Genomic DNA, 23,866 nt, shown 5'->3' with positions numbered 1-23,866 from the left:
AACAGGCGTCGACCAATCAGCAGCCACCCGCCCGCCCCCCGGCGGGCAGAAGCCGGTTCCGGCCGGACTTGAAGACAAACAAGAGGGGTGGGGGGCGGGGGCCGGGGCAGCTGCGGGCCTTTTCTGGGCTCCGCCGCCTCGGACTGGAGTCGCCGTGGGCCGCGAGTCCCGGGAGCGCCGCGCTCCCGCCCTCCTAGAGCCCCGCCCGGAGCCCGGCCCTGGGCTGGGGCCCCGGCTCGCCGCCCCGCGCCCCTTGGACCTCCCCAGTCGCACCGCAGTCCCCTCCGCGCTCAGCTGGGCTCCCGCACCCTTCTCTCCTAGGGCCCGCTACGAAGTCTCCAACACCCTGCGCCCCGGGCACCGCGCCTGGACGCTGCAGCCCCGAGCGGGTCGTCCCATCTGGACGCCCCGTGGCCGCGGGGCGCAGCGCTGCAGCCCCGGGTTCTCCCGGCCTTGTCTTCTGCCCCGCTCTCCTCGGTGGTCCCCATCCAGGCGCAGCCCCCAGGGCTCCAGTCCCGGACTCCAGTCCCACGCAGCGCGCGTCTTCCCTGCTCTCCTGATGTATCGACCCCTTACCCTCTCCTAAGGTACTGTGTGTGTGCGCGCACTGGGAAGGGAACTCAGAGGCATTCTGCTTAGCGTTACACCCCCCAGCCCAATTTTATTTCTTATTTGAAAATAAGGTCTCACCAGGTTAATGAGTCTCACTACTTGCTGAGGTTGTCCTGGAACCTGCGATCCTCCTGTCTCAGCCTCCCAAGTAGTGGGACTACAGGCGTGCACAACCATACCCGGCTGAGGTGCCTTCTGCCTGGTCCGTGAAAAGTGGCCCTTGAGGGTCTGCAAGGAGGAGTTCGGTCTTGTCTGCCCCCCATTAGGACGATGTCTCCTCCCGAGCTCCTCAGTCCCGGGGTGGGGGGGAGGACATTCAGCCTGGTGGTCTTGGGGCTCCCTGCCCTTCTTTCCTGTTCTGGAACGTCTCTTTCTGGCAGCACCAAGCTGCTAGTGTGTCTGGCTTCGGAGAGAGCCAGGGGTCCAGAGGGCTCCCGGCTCCCTTTGTGAACAGCACAGCTGGACCTGCCCCCAGGAATTGCTGGGGTACGGGATGGAGCCGAGGCCCTTGAGGTTCGCTGCCCGGCAGCGTCGCCCTGATCAGAGACACTAGACTGATCTCGGAAGACCCTCAGGCTTCCTCAGCTCAGCATCCCTAGCTCAACATCCCAGGACTACAGGATCCCCAGCTCCACTTCCCCCCAGGGCTGGCGCGCCCCCTGCTGTTGTGAACGGTTGCCGGCCACCCAGGCTGTGCGCCGCTTTTGCTTTGGGGATCTGGGCTGCTTACCTCCTTCATTACCCAGCCTATAGAACTGTCACCTTCATCCCTCTCCACTGAGTCACCTGCCTGAGGACCCTCTCTAGGCCTCGAACACACCTCTAAAATAATTCAGTTTGACCGGGCCTGATGGCACATGCCTGTAATCCCAGTCCTTGGGAGGCTGAGACAGGAGGATCACAGGTTTGAGGCCAGCCTAAGCAATTTAGTAAGACTCTGTTAAAAAAAAAAAAAAATAGCGCTAGGGTGTAACTGAAAGGTAGAACAAACACCCTAGGGTTCAAGTCTCAGCACAGAATACTAATGATAATTCACTTTGTCCCACAAAACTGTCCCCCCTCCCATGTTCCTCCAGATAATAGCACCATTGTCTGCTGAAGTTAGATATGGTGAATAATCCTTTCAACAAATGTTTGTTAGGCACCTGCTGTGACCAAACCAATACAGTCATATCTTTTTTGCGTATGTGGTACTGGGGATTGAACTCGGGGACAGTCTAACCTCTGAGCTACACCCCCAGCCCAATTTTATTTTTCATTTGGAAACATAGACTCACGAAGTTGCTGAGGCTCATCTCAAACCTGTGATCCTCCTGTCTCAGCCTTCCAAGGACTGGGATTATACGCATGCTCCACACTGCCCGGTCAGTACTGGAAGATCGAACCCAGGGCATTCTACCTCCAAGCTACACCTCCAGTCCTATTTTTGATTATTTTGAAACAGAGGTCTCAGCAAGTTGCAGAGGGCCTCATTAAATAGCAAAGGCTGGCTGCGAGCCTGTCTCAGCCTTCCAAGCACTGGGATTACAAGTGCGTGCCACCAAAACCCGCTCACTCATATCTGTTTCATATTTGTCTAATCTATCCATTTTTATCTCTAACATACAACCACTGTTCATTTAGTCCCCAGTCCCAGCCTCTCAAACCCACCCGCATCCCATTCCACTGAGCTATGGGAAAAGGAATCTGACCTCTGCTAGAATCCTCAGACACTCTTTACCATTTGTTCTTCAAGATAAAGTTCAAATTCTCCAGCTTGATCCCCACAGGCTCTTCCTCATCAGCATTTTCCTTCCATTGGATGCCGTTTGGCTTGCCTGGGCCCAGATGCCCGGTCATGTGGCGTTCTTGTGGTTCCTACGCTACGGTTCTCTGGCCTCTACCCCTCAGCAGAGCCCCCCTTGGACAGTGAGAGGCCTGGGAAGCCCCCCTGGCCCCTCCTGCTGCCCTTGGTCCTCTGTCCACTGATTGCATTGTTTTATAATTATCTACCCACCTGCTTGTCTCCCCCTTTCCCCATCGACAGTAAACACTTGGGCAAGTCTTATACAACTTTGTATAAACAGCTCTTAATGTAGAAGCAAGAACCAGGTGTATAATTGGAGAATAAAAACATGAACTGAAGAGTTTCAGGTTCTAAGACACAGGACCCAAAACTGGGAGAAAGATGGCAATGCCAGCTGGGTCTGTGGTGGACATGTGTAATCCCAGTACTTAGGAGGCTGAGACAGGAAGATCATAGGTTTGAGGAGAGCCTCAGAAACTTAGTGAAACCCTGTTTCCAAATAAAAATAAAATAGGTCTGGGAGTGTATCCCAGAGGTAGAAAGCCCCTGGGTTCAATCCCAAGTACCTACACACACACACAGTGGTAGTGCCAATAATAATTACCTTTTATTGAAAGCTAAACATTTACTACATGCTTTATACTTTTTGTGTCATTTAATCCCCACAACTGCCCTGGAAGATAGACATTATCCTCATTCTTCAGACGAAACAAAAACGAAACAAAAACAAAAAAACCTGAAGCTTTAAGTGACTTTTCCAAAGATACAAAACAAGAGGCTAGAGCTGGGACTTGAACCCAGATCTATCTGAGTGGGATTTTGGTTTTGATTTTGTTTTTTGTCAAAAGTGCTAACATCCTAATACCTATGCTGTTGGTTACTCATGAAGAAATAAAGGCGCTGGGGGTATAGCTCACTGATAGAACACTCACCTACCACGTGGGAGGCCCTCAGTGCAATTCCCAGCATCACAAAATAATAATAGTGATACACCAGGCGCACATTTGTAATTCCAGCATTCAGGAGGCTGAGACCAGAGGATCGCGGTTCACGGACAGCCTCAGCTACTTAGTGAGGCCCTGTTTCAAAAATAAAGAATAAAAAATAGGGCTGCGGGTGTTGCTCGGAGGTAGAATGCCCCTCAGTTCAATTCCCAGTACCGCAAAAAGTCATAATAATAATAATAGTGATAATAAGCAGGGCGTGGTGGCACACACCTGTAATCCCAGTACTTGGGAAGTTGAGACTAGAGGATTGCAGGTTCGAGGACAGCCTCAACAAATAGACTCTCATCAACCTAGTGAGACCCTGTTTCAAACTAAAAAATAAAATAGGGTTGGGTTGTAGCTTAGAGGTAGAATGTCCCTGGGGTTAATCCCCAGTGCCAAAAAGAAAGAAAGAAAGAAAGAAAGAAAGAAAGAAAGAAAGAAAGAAAGAGAAAGAAAGAGAAAGAACAGCCTCAGCTGTTCTTAGCTGTTCTCTAGTCTCACTAGAGAGTCTTAGTGACACTCTCATCAACCTAGTGAGACCCTGTTTCCAAATAAAATTAAAAAAAATAGGGCTGAGGGTGTATCTTGGAGATAAAATACCCCTGGGTTCAATCCCCAGTAACTAACATACACACACACCCCCACACACAGGCACAAAAGATGAACACTTCAATTGGAAACTGAATATAATCATACAATCTGTAGGAAATATACCAATAGCAAAGTTCAGAAAAGGACCTCAGCCTTAGAATAATCATAGAAGCTCAGCTGGGGATGGTGGCGCACACTTGGAATCCCAGTACTTGGGAGGCTGACACAGGAGGATTGCAGGTTCATAGCCAGCCTAGGCTACTTAGTGAGACCCTGTATCAAAATAATAAATAAAAAATAGGGCTAGGAGTGTAGCTCAGATGTAGGATGCCCTGGGTTCAATCCCCAGTACTGCAAAAAAAAAAAAAAATTATAAAAATTCAAATTGTAATGATATTCCCCCCACTTCGATGCTGGGAATGGAACCCAGGGCCCAATGTATACTAGGCAACCACTCTATCACTGAGTTACAACCCCAGCTTTTTTTTTCCTTTGTCCTGGGGATGGACCCAGGGGCATCCTTGAGGCTCTTCTTGAACCTCTGATCCCCCTATCTCAGCATGAGCCACCATGCCTGGGTACCCCAGCTCTTTTTTTTTTAAGATTTAAAGAAGTTTATTAGAAAGATAGAAATACAGAAAATAGAAATACAGCCCCATGCCAGAGTAGCATGGAGGGGTACTCAAATGAATACACCCCCCCAGCTCTTTTTTTAAAAAAATATTTATTTATTTATTTATTTATTTATTTATTTATTTATTTATGGTACTGGGGATGGAACCCAGGGGCATTCTACTTCTGAGCTACACCCCCAGCCCTATATTTTTATTCTTTATTTTGAAACGGTCTGAGTTGCAAAGCGCCTCACTAAGCCTTCAAAATCCTGGGATTACAAGAGTGCGCCACCATGCTCAGCTTTATTTTTTACTTTTTGTTACTGAGGATTGAACCCAGGAGCACACTACCACCGAGATACCTCTCCAGCCTTATTTATTTATTTATTTATTTATTTATTTATTTTTATTATTATTATTATTATTATTATTTTTTTTTTGCAGGTCTGGGAATGGAACCCAGGGGCATTCAACCTCTGAGCTACACCACCTGCCCTATTTTTTTTTGCAGGTTTGGGGATGGAACCCAGGGGCATTCGACCTCCGAACTACACCCCCTGCCCTAATTTTTTATTCTTTATTTTGAAACAGGGACTCACTGAGTTGCAGAGGGCCTCACTAAGTAGCTGAGGCTGTCCGCGAACTGTGATCCTCCAGTCTCAGCCTCCCGAATGCTGGGATTACAAGTGTGCATCATCACACCTGGCTTATTTATTTAATTTTTTGGTGTCTGTACATGTTTGATTTTGTTTTGGTACTCGGGATTGAATCCAGAAGCATTCTACCTCCAAGTCCCAGCCCGATTTTATTTCTTATTTGGAAACAGGGTTTCACTAAGTTGTGAAAGGCCTCCTTAAATTGCCGAGAGTGGTTTCAAACCTGTAGTTTGGCTTCCCAAATACTAGGATTATAAGCATGCACCATCACACCCAGCTCTATTTTTTATTTTGAAACAGGGCCTCCCTAACTTAACCCACACTGGTATTGAACCTGCAATCCTCCTGTCTCAACCTCGAAGTACTAAAATTACAGGTGTGTGCCACTGCACACCACTTGCCCTTTATTTTTATTTATTTTTTTGTGGTATTGAGGGTGGAACCCAGGGGCATTCTACCTCTGAGCTATACCCCCAGCCCTTTTTATTTTTTTAGTTTGAAACAGGAGCTTGCTAAGCTGCTGAGGCTGTCCTCCAACCTACTATCCTCCTGTGTCAGCCTCCCCAGTACTAGAATTATAGGCATGTAATAAGCAAGGCATGCCTTGCTTATTTTTTATTTTTGAGAGGAGGTCTTGCTATGTTGCTCAAACTCATAGCCTCCAGTAATCCTCATGCCTTAGCCTTCCAAGTAATTGGGCCTACAGGCGCATACCTTTGCCCCCAACTATTTTGTATTTTTAATAAAGAACCAAATTGCCTTTCATAATTTCTTTTTAAAAAATCCAGCCCAGTGAGAAAACAAAAAAAAGATGTTACTGTAGAAAATTTGCAAATTATACACAAGTTTAAGAAAATAAATATCAACTACAATCTCATCTCCAAAAGAAAAATACAATTCAATGCTTTTTTCCGTAAGATTTTTTTTTTTGTGTGTGTGTGTGTGGTCCTGAGGATTGAACCCAAGGACAGTTTATCTCTGAGCTTTTCCCCCAACCCTATTTTCTATTCTTTATTTTGAAACAGGGTCTCACTAAGTTGTGAAGGGCCTCACAGGTTGCTAAGGCTGGCTGCAAACCTGCAATCCTCCTGTCATAGTCTCCCAAGTGCTGTGATTACAGCGTGCAGAAACATGATTTCACTAGTCTGCTGAGTCTCGCTAAGTTGCTGCGGCTGTTCTCAAACCTGCAATCCTCTAGTAGCTTCCTGAGCACTGGGATCATAGGTGAGCACCACCCCTGGGATCATAGGTGAGCACCACCACGCCCAGCTTCTTTCTTTTGAAACAGTGTCTAAGTTGCTTTCATGCACCACTGTGTCTGGTTCCCAGCCCTACTTATTTATTTATTTATTTATTTATTTATTTATTTATTTATTTATATTTGTGGTAATGGGGGTGGAACCCAGGGACCCTCTACCACTGAGCTGCACCACCATCCCTTTTTTATTTTGAAACAGGTCTCAACCAAGTTGCAGAGGTGAGCCTTGAGCCAGGAATCTTCTGGTCTTGGCCTCCCAAGTATTGAGATTACAGGCATGTGCCACCACATCCAGCCATCCTTTTTAAAAGTTATTTCTAGCCGGGCGTGGTGGCACAGACTTGTAATCCCAGCATTCGGGAGGCTGAGACTGGAGGATCGTGTTCGCGGACAGCCTCAGCTACTTAGTGAGAGGCTCTTTGCAACTCAGTGAGACCCTGTTTCAAAATAAAGAATAAAAAATAGGGCAGGGTGTGTTGCTCGGAGGTCGAATGCCCTTGGGTTCCATCCCCAGACCCACCAAAAAAAAAAAAAAAAAAAGTAAAAAAACAAAATAGTTTCTTTCATAAATCTGGCGTGGTAGTGTACACCCGTAATCCCAGCATTCAGGAGGCGGAGGATCGCGGTTCGCAGACAGCCTCAGCTACTTAGTGAGGCCCTCTGGAACTTAGTGAGACCCTGTTTCAAAATAAAAAAAAACAGGGCAGGGCAGGGGATGGGCGGGTGGCACATGCTTGTAATCCCCGCGCTTGGGAGGCTGAGACAGGAGGATCACACAGGTTCAAAGCCAGCCTCAGCTACTTAGGCCCTGTTTCCAAATAAAATAGAAAATAGGTCTGGGAGTCTAGCCCAGAGGTAGAAAGCCTCTGGGTTTCATCCTCAGTACCACCAAAAAAAGAAAGAAAGAAAGATAGGGCAGGAGGTGTAGCTCAGAGGTGGAATGCCCTGAGGCTCCATTCCCAGACCCGCAAAGGAAAAAAAAAAAAGTTCAAGTTCATAAAACAATCACTAAATATATTAAATATAATCTAAATATATATCCTGAGGCAAAAATAAATGTGTGTGTGTTTGTTACTGAGGGCCGAACTCAAGGGTATTTTACTTCTGACCTATACCCTCAGTTCTATTTTATTTTGAAACAGTCTCTCTAGGTTGCTGAGGACCTTGCTAAATTGCTGAGGCTATGATTCTCAGCCTCCCAAGTACTGGGATTACAGACCTGCTCCTCCATACCCAGCTAAGAAATATATTTTATAAAAAGAAAATGATAGGCAGGTGCTACTCAGCAAGCTGAGGCAGGAAGATCTCAAGTTTGAGGCCAGTCTCAGCAATTTAGCAAGACCCTGTTTCTAAAGACCTGGGTTCAGTTCCAGTGCTACAACAAAGGAAAAAAGAAGACAATGGGGTCGAGGATGTAGCTCAGTGGTGGCCCTCACGCAAGATGCTGTTTCCATCCCAGCACCAGAAAAAGAAAAGAAAGGAAAAGACCAACAATGGAACTGTAGTATAGTCCCTAATTTGTGAAATACTTCTCACATATTTAGCATAGTATGAGCATTCTACCACAATAAAAATTTTTACACAAAAATGATTTTTATGTGTGCGGTACTGGGGATTGAACCCAGGGACATTCTACCTCCAACCTACATTCCCAGCCCTATTTCTTATTCTTCATTTTGAAACAGGGTCTCACCAAGTTGCAGAGGACCTCAGCTAAGGCTGGCCACATACTTGCGATCCTCCTGTCTCAGCCTCCCAAGGACTGGGATTATAAGCAAGAATTACCACGCCTGCTGCACATCATGATTTTTAGTGGTTTTGTAATAACCTATCCTAAGAAATATTTGTTCAGTCAATTTTTTATCAACAAACATTTAGGTTGTTTCTCATTTCAGAGAATGTTTTGCAAATGAAGGGAAGAATAGTCCTTCGAGGCAAAATCTAGGACACCGGGGGAAAGTCCCTGCAGCTTTCTTTTCCCCTTTCCAACCCTATCCCGCAGGGTCTCTGCCCAAGACTTCCTGACCTACTCCCAGAGCACTGCGAGGGCCCAGAGCCCGAGCCAACTGGCCTCCGGCCCTTGCCTTTTCCAGGCAGAGGCTCTGACACGTCTGTTCTGGTCATGGGATCATTGCCTATCAAAAAGCACAATCTAAGCAAGCATGGTGGTACACGCCTATAGTCCAGTATTTGGGGACTGAGACAGGAAGATTGCAAGTTCAAGGCCACCCTCAGCTACTTAAGAAGGCTTTCAGCAATTTAGTGAGACCCTGTTTTCAAACAAAAAGTAAAATTGGTCTGGGGATGTAGAATGCCCCTGGGTTCCATCCCCATACCACACACACATAAAAAAAAGCTGAATCTGATCCGTCAGCAGTTCTGGTGCACACTGCCCTATCCATAAATCTCCCCACTCCCCAAATTTAAAGTCCTCGGGGCTCCTGGGGTGCAGACATGACTACAAAATTCTCATACAGGGGCTCCACTTGCCCTTCTTCTTCTGGCTGCTGCTGGGGGTCCTTTTCTGGGAAGCTGTTCCCAAAGACTGGCTCCTCTGGCCTAGTTCCTGTGGACTCCACAGTCCCAGGGAGCTTGGCACTGGGAGCTGAGTCAGGGCTCTGAATGGCAGGGTCACAGTCTGGCCCAGGGCTAGCCTTCTTCTGGCCCATGGCTCGGCGCGGAGGCTTAGGGATGGCACTCTTGACCTTGGGCTCAGGCTGGCCTTTCTGGAAGTTACTCAAACGGTGGAAGACAGACCAGATAGGGCCCTCGGGTCTCTGGGGTGTCCCTGCAAGCATGTAGATTGTGGCCACAGGGCCTGAGCTCTCCTGGACACTGCTGTTGATGGCTTCCACACGCTCAGCCACCGTCTTGCCACCAAGCAGGAGTCTGCGGCCGCCAGTGGCAGGATTTCTGGGGCTGGCAGCAGCAGGGGGTGCCTCTTCAGATCCCGCTTGCTCTGGGCTTGATGGCTCCTCGGTTCCCTGGCTCTCAGGGCCCGGCGGAGCTCCACGGGAGAGCCTCTTGGGTTTTCGGACAGGGCTGGAGAGCTCCCCTGAGCTTCGGCGAGTCTGTGATGCAAACTTGGTGCCTTCAGCAAAGGAGACCGAAGGCCGCTTGGCCCGAGCTAGACTGGAGGTTCGTGGGATGGTGAATGGCGTGGAGGCATCCTCTGGGGGAGAGAAGGGGCCTACAGCCAGGCTGGCCTCTGGCGACTCTGCTTGGGCCACAGGAACCATCCCTGGCAGAGGAGACAGAAGAGACAGGATGCTTTACTTAAGTCTTACTAATTCGACTAGACTGAAGCCAGCTCTCCCTGGCACAGGTTTGTTGCAACCCTGATCACCCCAGACACAGCTAGATTGGGTTCTTCTAGTATATCCCCCATCAAAGGCAGGTATCACTCTGTCCTGTAAGTGACAGGTGTGATTACCGCCTACCAGACTATAAGCTTGCTGAGGACAAGGAGGCTATTTGTGCTTTATTGTGTCCACTGAGGCAGGAAGAGTAACTGGCAAAGAGTGACCACTAGGTAGGTTATGGTGGGCAGGGCTGCTTGGGGCTACCTTCTTGGGGTGGTACACAGTAGGCAGGACCCTCGTCCTCCGCTCCAGACTCAGGATCAGAAGAGAAGGAGTCGTCAGAGGCCCAGCCAGCGGAGGGCGGCTCGATGAAGCTGTGGTTGAAGGGGACCTCCGGGTCGTGGTGAGCCACTGCAAGGGCCTTGGGTCAGGCGCAGAGCCTGATGGGGAGCCTTGCCCTCTCCCGGCCCCAACACCCAGCGCCCACTCACCTGTCACCCAGGGGAGCTTGTGGCTGCTGAGGGAGCCGCAGGGCAGTGCAGAGCCCAGGCTGCTCAGTGCTCCCCAGACCTGCTCCTTCATCCTGGACAAGGCAGTCCCATCTCTCGCCACCCTGAGTGGGTGGGGTAGGAAGTGTGGTCAGTGTGCAGGTCCCAAGGTGACCTCTGTCATCTTGGCCAGGGTGTGACAGGGTGGCTACATTGATGTCAATGGCTTTGTATTGACTGTAGAATAAAATCTAAACTATCAAGCCCAAGATGTGAATTACAGAAGGCCGAGGGGCTCTGGCATCAGAGAGACCTGGGTAGAAAGCTGGCCCAGGCTTCACTACCTGGGCCTCAGTTTCCTTAATCTGTAAAATGGGGACAACAGTCCTATCTTTCAGAGCTTTTTGAAAGACCCAGTGAAGTACCAGGTCCTGGCAGGGGTTTCCCAAAATGCAGCTCTTTGTTCTTGTCATCCTGGCTGAGCCCCAGGAGGCCTGCCCTTGTCCCCCAGGCCCTATGAGACCGCTCCGCTCATTGCCTTTCCTCTGGCAGCCTCTGCACGTGTCCTGTCTTCCTGTGAGGGGCTTCTTCCCCGTCCCCGGGCTGTATGCCACGGGGTAGGTGACAGGATGTGCTCCTCTGTGAGAGGACATGCTCAAGGACTGGTACACAAACTAACAAGAGAGCACTGGACAGCGAGTCCTGGACGCTGGGCAGGGGCTTTGTGCGTGCCATGACTAGCTGGGTCACCGTGGCTTCAGCGTCCTCTCTGAATCGAGGACAGTAATGTTCCTGCCCTCCTATTCTCCGTGCATGCCTCCATGCTGTGGTGCGCCTCCAAGGGCCAAGAGGTTTTGTGAAGAGGACAGCAGCCTGAGAGCAGTACTCCCCACTGGCCTGCTCCCCCTGCCCCTGTCCTCAGGAGACCACATTTTTTTTTCTTTTTGGTACTGGGACCCAGGGGCATTCTACCTCCGAGCTACACCCCCTGCCCTATTTTTTATTCTTTATCTTGAAACAGGGTTTCACTAAGTTGCGGAGGGCCTCACTAAATAGCTGAGGCTGGTCATGAACCTGTGATCCTCCTGTCTCGGCCTCCCAAGTACTGGGATTACAAGTGTGCGCCACCACGCCCGGCTTTCTGTCAACTTTAATGTCACTCTCCTCTAGGGCACTCGAGGCCTGGTCTCTTTCTCTTCCTGCCCAGGGCTAAGTTGCTGTTACTATGAGTCCCACTCTCCTTGTGGGTCCCTGCCAGCAAGCTCTCAGCCCCTTGCTACAGATTTGCACCCCGTGCCCCTACTCATGCACCACCAGGCTTCTGAGGAAGGCAGGCTGACCTGCCTCCAAGCCACGGCACTGACAACCACCTCCCCTACCTCTGACCTAAGTATGTGACAAGACCAGCCCCCTTCCCCGTAAGGAAACAGAGGGTCTGGCCAGTGTTCACCTGTCCTTGGGGTCCAAGCGGGTGCCCCAGCAGCAGTAGGCGCAGCAGGCGAGGCCCAGGAGGAGCAGCAGCAGCGGTACCAGGATGCCGATGGTGAGGGCAGCCTTCTTGCTGTGGTGGCCTGAGGGGGGAGGAGATGCGAGATTCCAGGGCTCGTGGCTCCCCACACATCCCCTCTTTAGCTCCTCGTTGCCTGCTCCCCAGCCTTCTACTTGTGAAAAGCCCCTCTCTCCCAGGTGGCCTCTCTGCTGGCCTGCCCCCACAGTGGTCCAGGGCCCATTTCCTAAATTCTTGTCCCAACTCAATGCCCCGCATGTTCGTTTCCTGGCTCTAGTCTGGTTTCTCTGGGGGCAAGTGCAAGATGTGACAATATCTTCAGGGGACCCCAGAATACCCATAGATTTCAGGAGTAGGAAGTATCTCTGAAGTGGGCCCAGCCTTCCTTGCAAGTGGGGCCCTTAGAGACGTTCCCTGGCCTCTGCATGCTTCCTCCAGCTTACCCCATGGGCAGGCCCCGGACACAGGGTGGCAGAGTCCATCTGGGCACTGGCAGGGCGTAGAGCAGTTGTGTCCATGGAAGCCCGATGGGCAGGAACTGTTGCAGCTATGGTGTGACAAGGAGGGGAGGCTGAAGGCTGCGTGAGCACTGTCCCCACCCCAGCCAGGTAGATGTCCCGGGGGATGCCTCAGCATCTGGACTCCTCTGATCTCCAAGCCACGCTGTGAGGGTGCATGGCAGTGTCTGGAGGAAGCCCTTAGCTCTGAGGCTGTGCAGCTGTTTGCTGCCAATGTACCGCCCTCTGGTGGGCCCTGACTCATTGTCATACCTCAGCCACCTAACGCTCATGTGAAATAAGCATGACGCCAGGGGTGTCTGGGAGAGGCCCTCAGGACGTGGGGTCTGACCCAGGCCCGGCCTGGCCCTCACTCTTGGGGCCTCGCTCTCCTCTACTGGGAAATGAGCTTAGAGATGCACTCTGTAACCCCAGCACTCAGAAGGCTAAGACAGGAGGATCACAGGTTCAAGGCCAGCCTCAGCAACTTAGTGAAGCTCTCAGCAACTTAGACTCTGTTTCCAAATAAAAAATAAAATAGGCCCGGTGTGGGGGTACACACTCATAATCCTAATACTTGAGAGGCCTCAGCCTCATGAAGATTACAGGTTCGAGGACAGCCTCAGCAAGTAGTGAGACTCTTTATCAACCTAGTGAGACCTTATTTCAAAATAAAGATAAAGGGCTGGGCATGGTGGTACACGCTTATAATCCCAGCATTCGGGAGGCTGAGACAGGAGGATCGCTGTTCGCAGACAGCCTCAGCTACTTAGGCCATCTGCAATTTAGTGAGACCCTGTTTCAAAATAAAGAATAAAAAATAGGGCTGGGGGTATTGCTTGGAAGTAGAATACCCCTGGATTCCATCCCCAGACTCGCAAAAAATTATATAAATTTAATTTAAAAATTAATTAAAATAAAATTAATTAAAAATTAATTGATTTAAAATAAAATAGGGCTGGGGATATGGCTTAGAGATAGAATGGCCCCAGGTTCCACAAAAAGACCACAGGTTCCCCAGGACCACAAAAGGAATAAAATACGGCCAGGGGTATATATAGTCCAGAGGTAGAACACCCTGGTCCTATCCCTAGCACTCTCACATACAAATTAATTAATTAATAAAATAGAAAAGGCTGGGGTGGAGCTCAGGGGTAGAATGCCCCTGGGTTCAATCCCCAGTACTATACACAAAAATGAAATAAAGCTGGGCATGGTGGCACACACTTGTAATCCCCACATTTGGAAGGCTAAGACAGGAGGATCACGGTTCACAGATAGCCTCAGCTATTTAGTGAGGCCCTTTGCAACTCAGTGAGACCCTGTTTCAAAATAAGGAATATAAAAATAGGGCTGGGGTGTAGCTTGGAGGTAGAATGCCCCTGGTTCCATTCCCAGTACCGCAACAAATAAAAAAATAAAAAATAAATAATAAAATGAAATGGTCTCTTTCCTCTGGTGCTACATACCGCCCTGTAGGTGGGAAACCTGACTGAAGACACTTGACTGCTCACTACCCACAGACCTCAGCGAAATGACTGGAGTCGGAGGCTGCTTCTAAGTCTCCACCTGGAGAGGAAGCCAGTTCTTTAATTTCTTAATTGATTAATCAAGGAACTCTGTGTGTGTGTGTGTGTGTGTGTGTGCGCGCGTGCATGCGTGCGTGAGCATGTGCGCGTGTGTGTGGGGCACAGGACTGGAGATTGAAGCCAGGGGCATTCCACTACTTCCAAGCTATATCCTCAGTCCTACTTATTTATTTATTATTGCTTTTTTTTTTTTTTTTTTTTTGGCAGTACTATGGATGGAACCCAGGGGCATTCTACATCTGAACTACACCCCAAGCCCCATTTTTCTTTAATCCTTTATTTTGAAACAGGGTCTCACTAAGTTGGGGAGGGTCTAAGTGGCTAAGGCTACCTGCAAACCGAGATCCTCCTGTCTCAGCCTCCCAAGTAGTAGTGGGATTATAAGCATGCACCACCACGCCCTGCAGTCCTTTTTTTTTTTTTTTCCACAGTACTAAGGATGGAACCCAGGGACATTCTACCTCCAAGCTGCACCCCCAGCCCTTTTTTTGTGTGTGGTACTGGGGTTCCTGGAAATCCTTCTACCTCCGGGCTACAATCCCAGACCTATTTTATATATTTTTTTTGGAAACAGGGTCTCTTAAGCCAGTGAGGCTCGCTTCGAACCAGTGCTATCCTCTCTGCCTCCCAAGCATGGGGATTACAAGCTTGCGCCACCACGCCCGGCCCCAGCCCTATTTTTTTTTCTTCTTTCTTTCTTTCTTTCTTTCTTTCTTTCTTTCTTTCTTTCTTTCTTTCTTTCTTTCTTTATTTTTGGTGGTACTGGGGTTCCTGGAAGCCCTTCTACCTCCGGGCTACACTCCCAGACCTATTTTTACATTTTCATTTTGGAAACAGGGTCTCCTAAGCCAGCGCACGCAGCTGGCTTTGAACCTGCACAATCCTCCTGTCTCTGCCTCCCAAGCGCGGGGATTACAAGCGTGCGCCACCACGCCCGGCTTATTCTTTATTTTGAAACCAGGTCTCACTGAGTTGCAGAGGGCCTCACTAAGTAGCTGAGGCTGTCCGTGAACCGTGATCCTCTGGTCTCAGCCTCCCAAATGCTGAGATTACAAGCATTAGCCACCACGCCCAGCTCCTATTTATTTATTATGGTACTAGGGGTGAAACCCAGGGGCATTCAACCTCTAAGCGACACTCCTGGCTCCTATTTATTTATTTATTTATTTATTTATTTATTATGGTACTAGGGCAAAACCCAGGGGCATTCTACCTCTAAGCAACACTTCCAGCCCTATTTTTTTTTATTTTTTTGAGGGGGGCAGGTCTGGGGATGGAACTCAGAGGCATTTGACCTCCAAGCTACAACCCCTACCCAATTTTTTATTCTTTATTTTGAAACAGGGTCTCACTGAGTTGCGGAGGGCCTCACTCAGTAGCTGAGGCTATCCGTGAACTGTGATCCTCTGGTCTCAGCCTCCCGAATGGTAGGATTACAAGCATGTGCCACCATGCCCGACTCCAGCCCTATTTTTTATTCTTTATTTTGAAACAGGGTTTCACTGAGTTGCAAAGGGCCTCCCTAAGTAGGAGCTGAGGCTGTTTTCAAACTGCGATCCTTTTGCCTCAGCCTCCCCAATGCTGGGATTACAAGTGTGCGCCACCACACCCGACTCTTTTTATTTATTTTTAATTTTTTTAATTTTAATTTTTGTGGTACTGGGGATGGAACCCAGGAGCATTCTACTTCTGAGCTACACCCCAGCCCCATTTTTTATTCTTTATTTTGAAACAGAGTCTCACTGAGTTGCAAAGGTCCTCACTAAGTAGCTGAGGCTGTCCTCGAACTGCGATCCTCAGCCTCCCAAATGCTGGGATTACAAGTGTGCACCACCAGCCTTCCTCCTTTTAATTTTTTATTTTGAAATGAGGTCTTGGTAAATTGCTGAGGCTGGCCTCAAACCTTTGATTCTCCTGTCTCAGCCTCCCAAGTACTGGGATTATAGGAGTGTGCCACCATGCCTAGCTTTTCTTTTTTCAGTCTGTTTAGATTAGGCATTGTCTGACTGAGAACTAACTTCTTATGAGAATAGGTAGGTTTCCGGGAGATGGGATGGGTCAGAAGGGGAAGTTAGAAGTATAACAGAGACGTGACCTGAGCCCTGGCACTCTCCTGCCCTAGGGCCTGTCCTCACCTGGTGCCCCAGTAGCCAGCACTGCAGACACATTCCCCTGTCACGGCGTCACAGGCCCCTTGAATGCAGATGGGGCATGTAGAGCTGCAGCCCTCCCCAAAGGTGCCAGTTGGGCAGGGGTCTTCACACCTAAGAGAGGCAAGACAGAAGGCCTGGAGGGAGGGCAGGCCTGGCCCCGCAGTGGGGACCCTGCCACCTCCTCCCGCTCGGGTGCTCAGGGACTCAAACAGCTATTTCTCAGCAGAGAAGTTTAGGTGCAAGCAGGGCCTTACACCTGGCACCAAACCCAGGAGGTAACAGACTACAGATGCCTGGAGGGGTGAGTGGACAGAACCGAGTGGCAGAGAAACTAGACCGTCCTACTCAGGGCCCCTCAAAAGCCTTCTTTCAGCCAGGTATGGCAGTGCATGCCTGTAATCCCAGTGCTTGGGAGGCTGAAACAGGAGAACTGCAGGTTTGAGACCAGCCTCAGCAAATTAGTGACACCCTGTTTCAAAATAAAAAATAAGCTGGAGCTGGGTGTGGTGGTGCACGCTTGTAATCCCAGCATTTGGGAGGCAGACAGGAGGATCGCAGTTCACGGCCAGCCTCAGCTACTTAGTGAAACCCTGTTTCAAAATAAAGGATAAAAAATAGGGCTGGGGCTGTAGCTGGGAAGTAAAATGCCCCTGGGTTCCATCCCCAGTACCACACACACACACACACACACACACACACAAAGCCAGGTGTGGTGGCACATGCTTGTAATCCTGGTACATGGGAGACTGAGACAGAAGGATTGCAGGTTTGTGGCCAGCCTCTCTAACTTAGTGAGGCCCTCCGCAGCTTAGTGAGACCCTGCTTCAAAATAAAAAATAGAGCGGGGGTGTACCCTAGAGTTACAATGCCCGTGGGTTCAATCCCTAGTACCACAAAAAAAAAAAAAAAAAAAAAAAAAAAGGGCTGGAGGTATAGCTCTGAAAAAGAATGCCCCTGGGTTCAATCCCCAGTACCATAACAAAAGCCCTTTTTTCTCCCTCAGTCCCACCAGGAGGCAGCCTGAAAGGTTCTGTGGCTGTACATTGGGGGAGAGATGGCCCACCCACAGGGAGCAGGTGACCTGAAGATCCTGAAAGAAAGTGCACCCCCCCCCCCCCGCAGAGCGGCCCCTCACCTCGGCCCCAGCCAGCCGGGGTCACAGCGCTGGCAATGGCCTGTTTCTGGCTGGCAGGTCTCCCCACGCTGGCAGCGGGGACACTGCTGGCTGCAGCTCTCGCCAAAGGTGCCTGGTGGGCAGGGCTTCTGGCACTGAGTCCCGTTCCAGCCTGGCTCACAGGACTCACAGCTGCCCGTGTCTGGAGAACATGGGGCCTCCCCCTTGCAGTGGCCGCAGCTGCCAAGAGAAGGTGTTGAGAGCACTGGGGCGGATGGAGGCCCCCATCCGCCCACTCTCTACTCGGGCCCTCGGGCACAGAGTGTCCAGGTCCTTGCTGGGTCACTTGGGCAGAGCCCAGCATCAGTGTCTCTGCTATATGATGAAGAGTTGGATGGATGCTCTCGGAGGGCTCTCACAGCACTCCATCTTTCTCCAACATGCGCTGAGACCTATCCTTCCCTGGGTGCCAGGGTCATCAGGAGCTACCGGCTCAGGCAGGGCGGCCAAGTTAGCACCTGCCCTCCATGTCCCTCCTGCCCAGCTCTCCCTTCTTCCCCCTTTCCTCTTTTTCCCTCCACCATGCCATCCTTGAGTATGAGACTCAGGATGGTTTGTCTTTATCCCACAACATGAAAATACGTAGAAATAAAATATAGACTGCTAAGCATGGTGGGCACATCTGTAATCCCAGTACTTGGGAGGCTGAGACAGGAGGATCATAGGTTAGAGGCTAGCCTCAGCCACTTAGCAAGATCCTCAAAAATTTAACAAGACCCTGCCTAAATATAAAAAATAAAATAGGACCGGGCGTGGTGGCGCACGCTTGTAATCCCCGCGCTTGGGAGGCGGAGACAGGAGGATCACGCAGATTCGAAGCCAGCCTCACTGGCTTAAGAGACCCTGTTTCCAAATAGAAATATAAAAAATAGGTGTCTGGGAATGTAGCCTGGAGGTAGAAGGGTTTCCAGGAATCCCAGTACCTCCAAAAAAATAATAATTATAATAATAAGATAAAATAGGGCTGGGAATATAACTCAGAGGTAGAATGCCCTGGGCTCAATCTCCATTACCAAACAAAAAAGCAAACAAACAACAGCAAACTCACACGAAATAAAATATAGCTTACACATGTGCCTCTGTCAAAGTTACTCTAGTGGCTGGAACAGAGAGATTGCTTCATTCAGCCCAGGAGTTTGAGAATAGGAAACATAGCAAGACTTGGTCTTTATTTTTTTATTTTTTATTTTTATTTATTTTTGGAAACAGGGTCTCTTAAGCCAGCGCGGCTGGCTTCGAACCTGCGCGATCCTCCGGTCTCCGCCTCCCAAGCGCGGGGATGACAAGCGTGCGCCACTGCGCCCGGCAAGACTTGGTCTTTAAAAATATATATATATGTGTAATATGAACTCTGTTTTCACTACTATAAAATTTTTCCATACTGAGGATTGAACCCAGGGACATTCTAGCTCCAAGCTACATCCCCAGCCCTATTTTTTATTCTTTATTTTGAAACAGGGTCTCAGTAAGTTGTGGAGGGCCTCACTAAGTAGCTGAGGCTGGCTGCCAACCTGCTATCCTGCCGTCTCCACCTCCCAACGCCTGGGATTACAGATGTGTGCCACCAGCCCAGCCCACCACCATAATTTCCAGTTCATCTTAATTTCTCATAGACGCTTAACACTGACTTGAAGTTTCCTCTCCAGATACTGAACTACCTGGGGTCATAGACTTCGGTTGGATCCGTTAGTAAAGGAGAAGAGAAGAGTTTATTAAAATCAATTTAGCTGATCCTGATTAGCATTTAGAAAAGGAAAAAACTATGACATGTGTGAATGTGTAAATGTAAGCATGTGGTTGCCTGGTTAAAATTTTATTTCAGTTTTATGAAATATGTTTTTCTTTTGTTGTTGTTGTTGTTGTTGTTGTTGGTTTTTGGTGGTACTGGGGGTAGAACCCAGGGGCTTTCTACCTCCGGGCTACACTCCCAGACCTATTTTGGGGCGAGGTGGCGCACGCTTGTAATCCCCGCGCTTGGGAGGCTGAGACAGGAGGATCGTGCAGGTTCGAAGCCAGCCTCAGCTACTGAGTGAGACCCTGTTTCCAAGTAAAGTATAAAATAGGTCTGGGAGTGTAGCCCGGAGGGAAAAGCCCCTGGGTTCCACCCCTAGTTCCATATAAAACTTTCAGATAAATCTTTTACTAATTAATGATATTGTAGTAATTAATGAGAGCTTGTTGATATAAGTAAACCAAATTAAGATTTACACATGTATGTGATAATATTGGGACTATATAACTAAATGGAAAATGATGTGGCTTATTATGAAATATGATGACTTGAGACTCAATTTTACTCCAAATGTACTTTGAATACTTGAAGATTCTAATATTACATTGTAAAATTCCAGGTTTCCTTAATGTTAGGATTGAAAAATAAAAAAATAAGCTGGGCGTGGTGGCGCATTTGGGAGACTGAGAGGAGGATCTGGGTTTGCAGACAGCCTCAGCTATTTAGTGAGGTCCATTGCAACTCAGTGAGACCCTGTTTCAGAATAAAGAGTAAAGTCGGGCGTGGTGGCGCACGCTTGTAATCCCAGCATTCGGGAGGCTGCGACTGGAGGATCGTGGCTCGTGGACACCTCAGCTACTTAGTGAGGCCCTCTGCAACTCAGTGAGACCCTGTTTCAAAATAAAGAATAAAAAATAGGGCAGGGGGTGTAGCTCGGAGGTCGAATGCCCCTGGGTTCCATCCCCAGACCCGCAAAAAAAAAAAAAAAAAAAAAAAAAAAAAAAAAAGAATAAAGAATAAAAAAAGTAGGACAGCCGGGCCTGGTGGCGCACACTTGTAATCCCAGCATTTGGGAGGCTGAGACAGGTGGATCATGGTTTGCGGACAGCCACAGCTACTTAGTGAGGCCCTGTTTCAAAAATTAAAGAATAAAAAATACGGCTGGGGGTGTAGTTTGGAGGTAGAATGGCCCTGGGTTCCATCCCCAGTACTACCAAAAAAAGTGTTAAAATATATAAATACATACCTATAAATTTAGTTTTAGGTATTAATCCTGCAATTGGAACAAATCAGTATCTAAGTAAATTATTGTTTTAGAAACTATCCCTAAATTAGGCTGGGCGTGGTGGCACATACTTGTAATCCCAGCATTTGGGAGGCTCCAGCAGGAGGATCTCAGTTCCCATCCAGTCCCAGCTAGCTACTTGGTGAGGCCCTTTGCAACTCAGTGAGACCCTGTTTCAAATTAAAGAATAAAAATAGGGCTGGGGTGCAGCTTGGAGGTAGAAGTCCCCTAGGTTCCATCCCCAGTACCGCAAAAAAAAAAAAAAAAAAAAAGACCAATTCAAAAATAAAAGATGGCAGAGGTGTACCATAAATGTATTCTAATGGAAATGAATGTAACAATACATTAAACTATTTATTAATAATCTATTTTTTGTGGTACTAGGGATGAAACCCAGGAGCATTCTGCCTCCAAGCTACACCCCCATCTCTTTTTTTTTAATTTTTTATTTTGAAACAGGGTCTCACTAAGTTGTGGAGGGCCTAAGAAGCTGAGGCTGGCCGTGAACCTGAGATCCTCCTGTCAGCCTAAGTACTAGAATTACAAGTGTGTGCCACCATGCCCAGCTCTTTATTTTTTATTTTGAAACAGGGTTTCACTAAATTACCCAGGCTGGCTTTCAACCTGAGATGCTCCTGTCTCAGTCTCCCAAATACTAGGATTACCAGCATGTGCCACTGTATGCAGAATAATACTAGTACTAGTAATTGGACAAAAGGGTTGGGCAGGGCTGGACCTGGGGAGGTTGAGGGGGTTCTCTCCTTTCATCCCTGCGTGTGTGTGTGTGTGTGTGTGTGTGTGTGTGTGTGTGTGTGTGTGTGTGTGTGTGTGTGTACATAGATATGGGAAGGACTGAAGATTGAATCCATGAGAGTTCTACCTCTTGGATACACCCAGCCCTGGTATTTCACACCCTAGGCACTGGCCTGGAATCAGTGACTTTATTTTGTCCAAATGTCTCCTACCTCTACCCTTTCCTCCTTCAGTGTACCCTCCATACCACAGACAGCTTTTTTCTTTCTTTCCTTCCTCCCTCTTCCTCCTCTTTCTCCTCATGGAACTGGGGATGGAACCTGGGGCATTCTACCTCTGAGCTATACCCCCAGACCTATTTTTTATGTGTGTGTGTGTGTGTGTGTGTGTGTGTGTGTGTGTGTGTGTGTGGTACTGGGGATGGAACCCAGGGGCATTCTACCTCCAAGCTACACCCCAGCCCTATTTTTTATTCTTTATTTTGAAACAGGGTCTCACTGAGTTGCAAAGGAGCTGAGGCTGGCAGCAAACCTTGCGATCCTCCTACTTTTTGTTTTGAAACAAAGTCTCCCTAGGTTGCTGAGTCTTGCTAAGTTGGCGAGACTGGTCTGGAACCTGTGATCTTTCTGATTTTCGTGTCTCTGCCTCCCAAGTACTGAGATTACAGGCGTCTGCCACCATGCCTGGCTGCCTAGTTCATTTCAGGGTCAGCAGTGGGATCCCCTATCTCCTCCTGCCCTTCTTGCTTCATGCCCTTTCTCCCTCCTTCCTGCCCCCTCTCTCCGTGGCCCCGGCCCCTCCTCCCTCAGCGGGCTCACCTTTGTCTGCACTGCACCCCGTAGGTGCCAGGGCTGCAAGGCAGCTTGCAGCGTGCTCCGTGGAAGCCCGGCAGGCAGGTGCACTGGCCCGAGGTGGCGCTGCAGCTGCCGTGCACACACTCGCACTGCGCCTGGCACTGGGAGCCCCACCAGCCCGGCTGGCAGAGGCAGAGGCCCGAGTCCTGTGCACATGGCGAGCCGTTGCAGGCACAGTGGAAGCTGCAGCGGCGGCCCCACCAGCCGGGTTCACACTGGCAGGCGCCCGTGGCCTGGTCACAGCGCGCGCCAGTTGGGTTGCACTGGCACTGGCGGCGGCACGTGGATGACCACCAGCCCTGGTTGCAGTGGCACACCCCAGTCTCGGGGTCACAACGTCCATGGGGCCCGCAGGCACATGCAAACTCACAGCGTGTGCCCCAGCGGTCGGCTTGGCACTGGCACACGCCTGTGTCCGGCTTGCACCAGCCGTGAGGGTGGCAAGGGCAGGTCTCACGGCAGTCAGGGCCCCAGTACTGGCCCGGGCATCCTGCAGGGTTGGAAGAGGGAGGCTGAATCAAGACCGGACGTAGATCCTAGTCCTCCTTGTCCCTTTCTCAAGGAAGAGGAGAACTGGCAAGCCTCCAAGAGCCGCGGACAGGCCTCGACCACCTGGCGGCAGGTCTTGGCACAGTTTGGGCCTCACTCAGAACTGCAAGACCCTAGCCTTGGCCCGGCCCCCCACTTCACATTCCAGAGCACACTCAGAGAACCTAAGTGGAAGAGGCGTGCCCGGAGTCACACACAGGCAGGTGGGGCCTTATGCCCCTCCTCACTCCTTCATGCCCCGAGACCCTTCCACACCAGGAGTGGGAGGTGAGCTGGTATTCATCATCTCGGGTGGATGCTGCGCCAGCGCGTCAGGAAAAGCCATTATTCTCTCTAGTGTCCCCTTCCAGCCCAGGGATTCCTAGTACCCACCTTCCCACTCTGTGCCCACCTCTTCCTTCAGCCAGAGAGGCAGACAGCCCAGCTGGCCTCCTTCCACCCTCTTGCCACTTGGAAGACCAGGAATGCATCCATTCTGCAGTTAGCAGGGATCATAGGAACTTTTCCCGGAAGTTTCAACATCCTTTTCAAAGGAAGGTGAAGTTCTGAGATGGTCAGTGCTTTGCGGACCCAGGCGCAAACCAGATGACTCAGGCAGTCACCAAGGAGTCCACACTTCCATCTCTGGGCCTCGATTTCCTCAGTGAGACTCGGGGGGATTCCGGCCTTCCTGTTCTAAGGTTACCTTGCGGCCTGCTTTATGCTTCCCTGCCCCCTTCTGCCTGGTCACATCAACCTGTGGGGGACTCACGGGAGCTGCACTGGGCCCCGAAGAATCCAGGTTTGCAGCGGCAGAGGCCTGGCTTCACGCACACCTCGTCTTTCCGGCAGGCGTCCGGTCCCTCACAGATGGCTGAAAAACAGCCCACAGGGGTCTGAAGGACCAGGGCACACATAGCCAGGGAGACCCTGCCCCTCTCACCCACTCCTGGGGCCTGTGTCACAGGCTTGAACCAGGTTCTGGGGCTTGGAAAGGGAAAGGGGTAGGAAGGAAGGGTTGTCGCCAGGCTCTGTCCTCCCTTCTCCTTGGCCTGGGGGTCCGCCCTGGCTACTCACGAATGGTGCACTCTCGATCTTTCTGCCTCCAGCCCGGACAGCACTGGAGCTCTGCAGAGGGGCTGTGGGGCAGCAAGGGGTCAGTGGGCAGCCTGGCCCCATGGTGGGGCCACGGTCTGAGGCCTGGTGTCCCAGCCCCACTGTCCCCACCTTCTCTCTTCTTTCCTTGGCCTTCCCAACCTTTGCCTTGACCACCCACTGCCCACCAAGCCGCTCCTCACATTCCCTCCTGCGGCCCCAACCTCTGGCCCCATGTCCTCGCTCCCCGAGAGACCTCACACTAACTCAGCCCCTGCCCCAGGGTCTCCCCCAAGCCCTACCTGCTGCCCGTGCAGACATGCTGTCCATTGGGATCCAGCTCGAGCCCTGGGACTCCCCGAGTCCAGAGCGGAAGCAGCAGGAGCAGCACCCACAGCCCCAT

At 50.1% G+C, this 23,866-nt stretch overlaps 1 protein-coding gene across 1 annotated transcript; it reads right to left on the bottom strand.

Moving 5' to 3' along the window:
* Nucleotides 1-9,696: 9,696 nt before the first annotated feature.
* On the bottom strand, nucleotides 9,697-23,866 carry SCARF1 (scavenger receptor class F member 1; the record flags this gene model as incomplete). Its single annotated transcript, XM_080712378.1, has 11 exons — nucleotides 9,697-9,747; nucleotides 10,073-10,182; nucleotides 10,300-10,421; nucleotides 11,747-11,867; nucleotides 12,247-12,350; nucleotides 16,025-16,153; nucleotides 17,178-17,396; nucleotides 21,805-22,330; nucleotides 23,141-23,242; nucleotides 23,446-23,507; nucleotides 23,766-23,866. The coding sequence occupies 11 exons, from the start codon at nucleotides 23,864-23,866 to the stop codon at nucleotides 9,697-9,699; spliced, it is 1,647 nt and encodes a 548-aa protein (XP_080568504.1).

Source organism: Muscardinus avellanarius (assembly GCF_963383645.1).
Source record: "Muscardinus avellanarius genome assembly, chromosome: 16".
Classification (NCBI taxonomy): domain Eukaryota; kingdom Metazoa; phylum Chordata; class Mammalia; order Rodentia; family Gliridae; genus Muscardinus; species Muscardinus avellanarius.
Note: the sequence above shows the minus strand (reverse complement) of the source record. Positions and strands in the feature narration are given on the sequence as shown.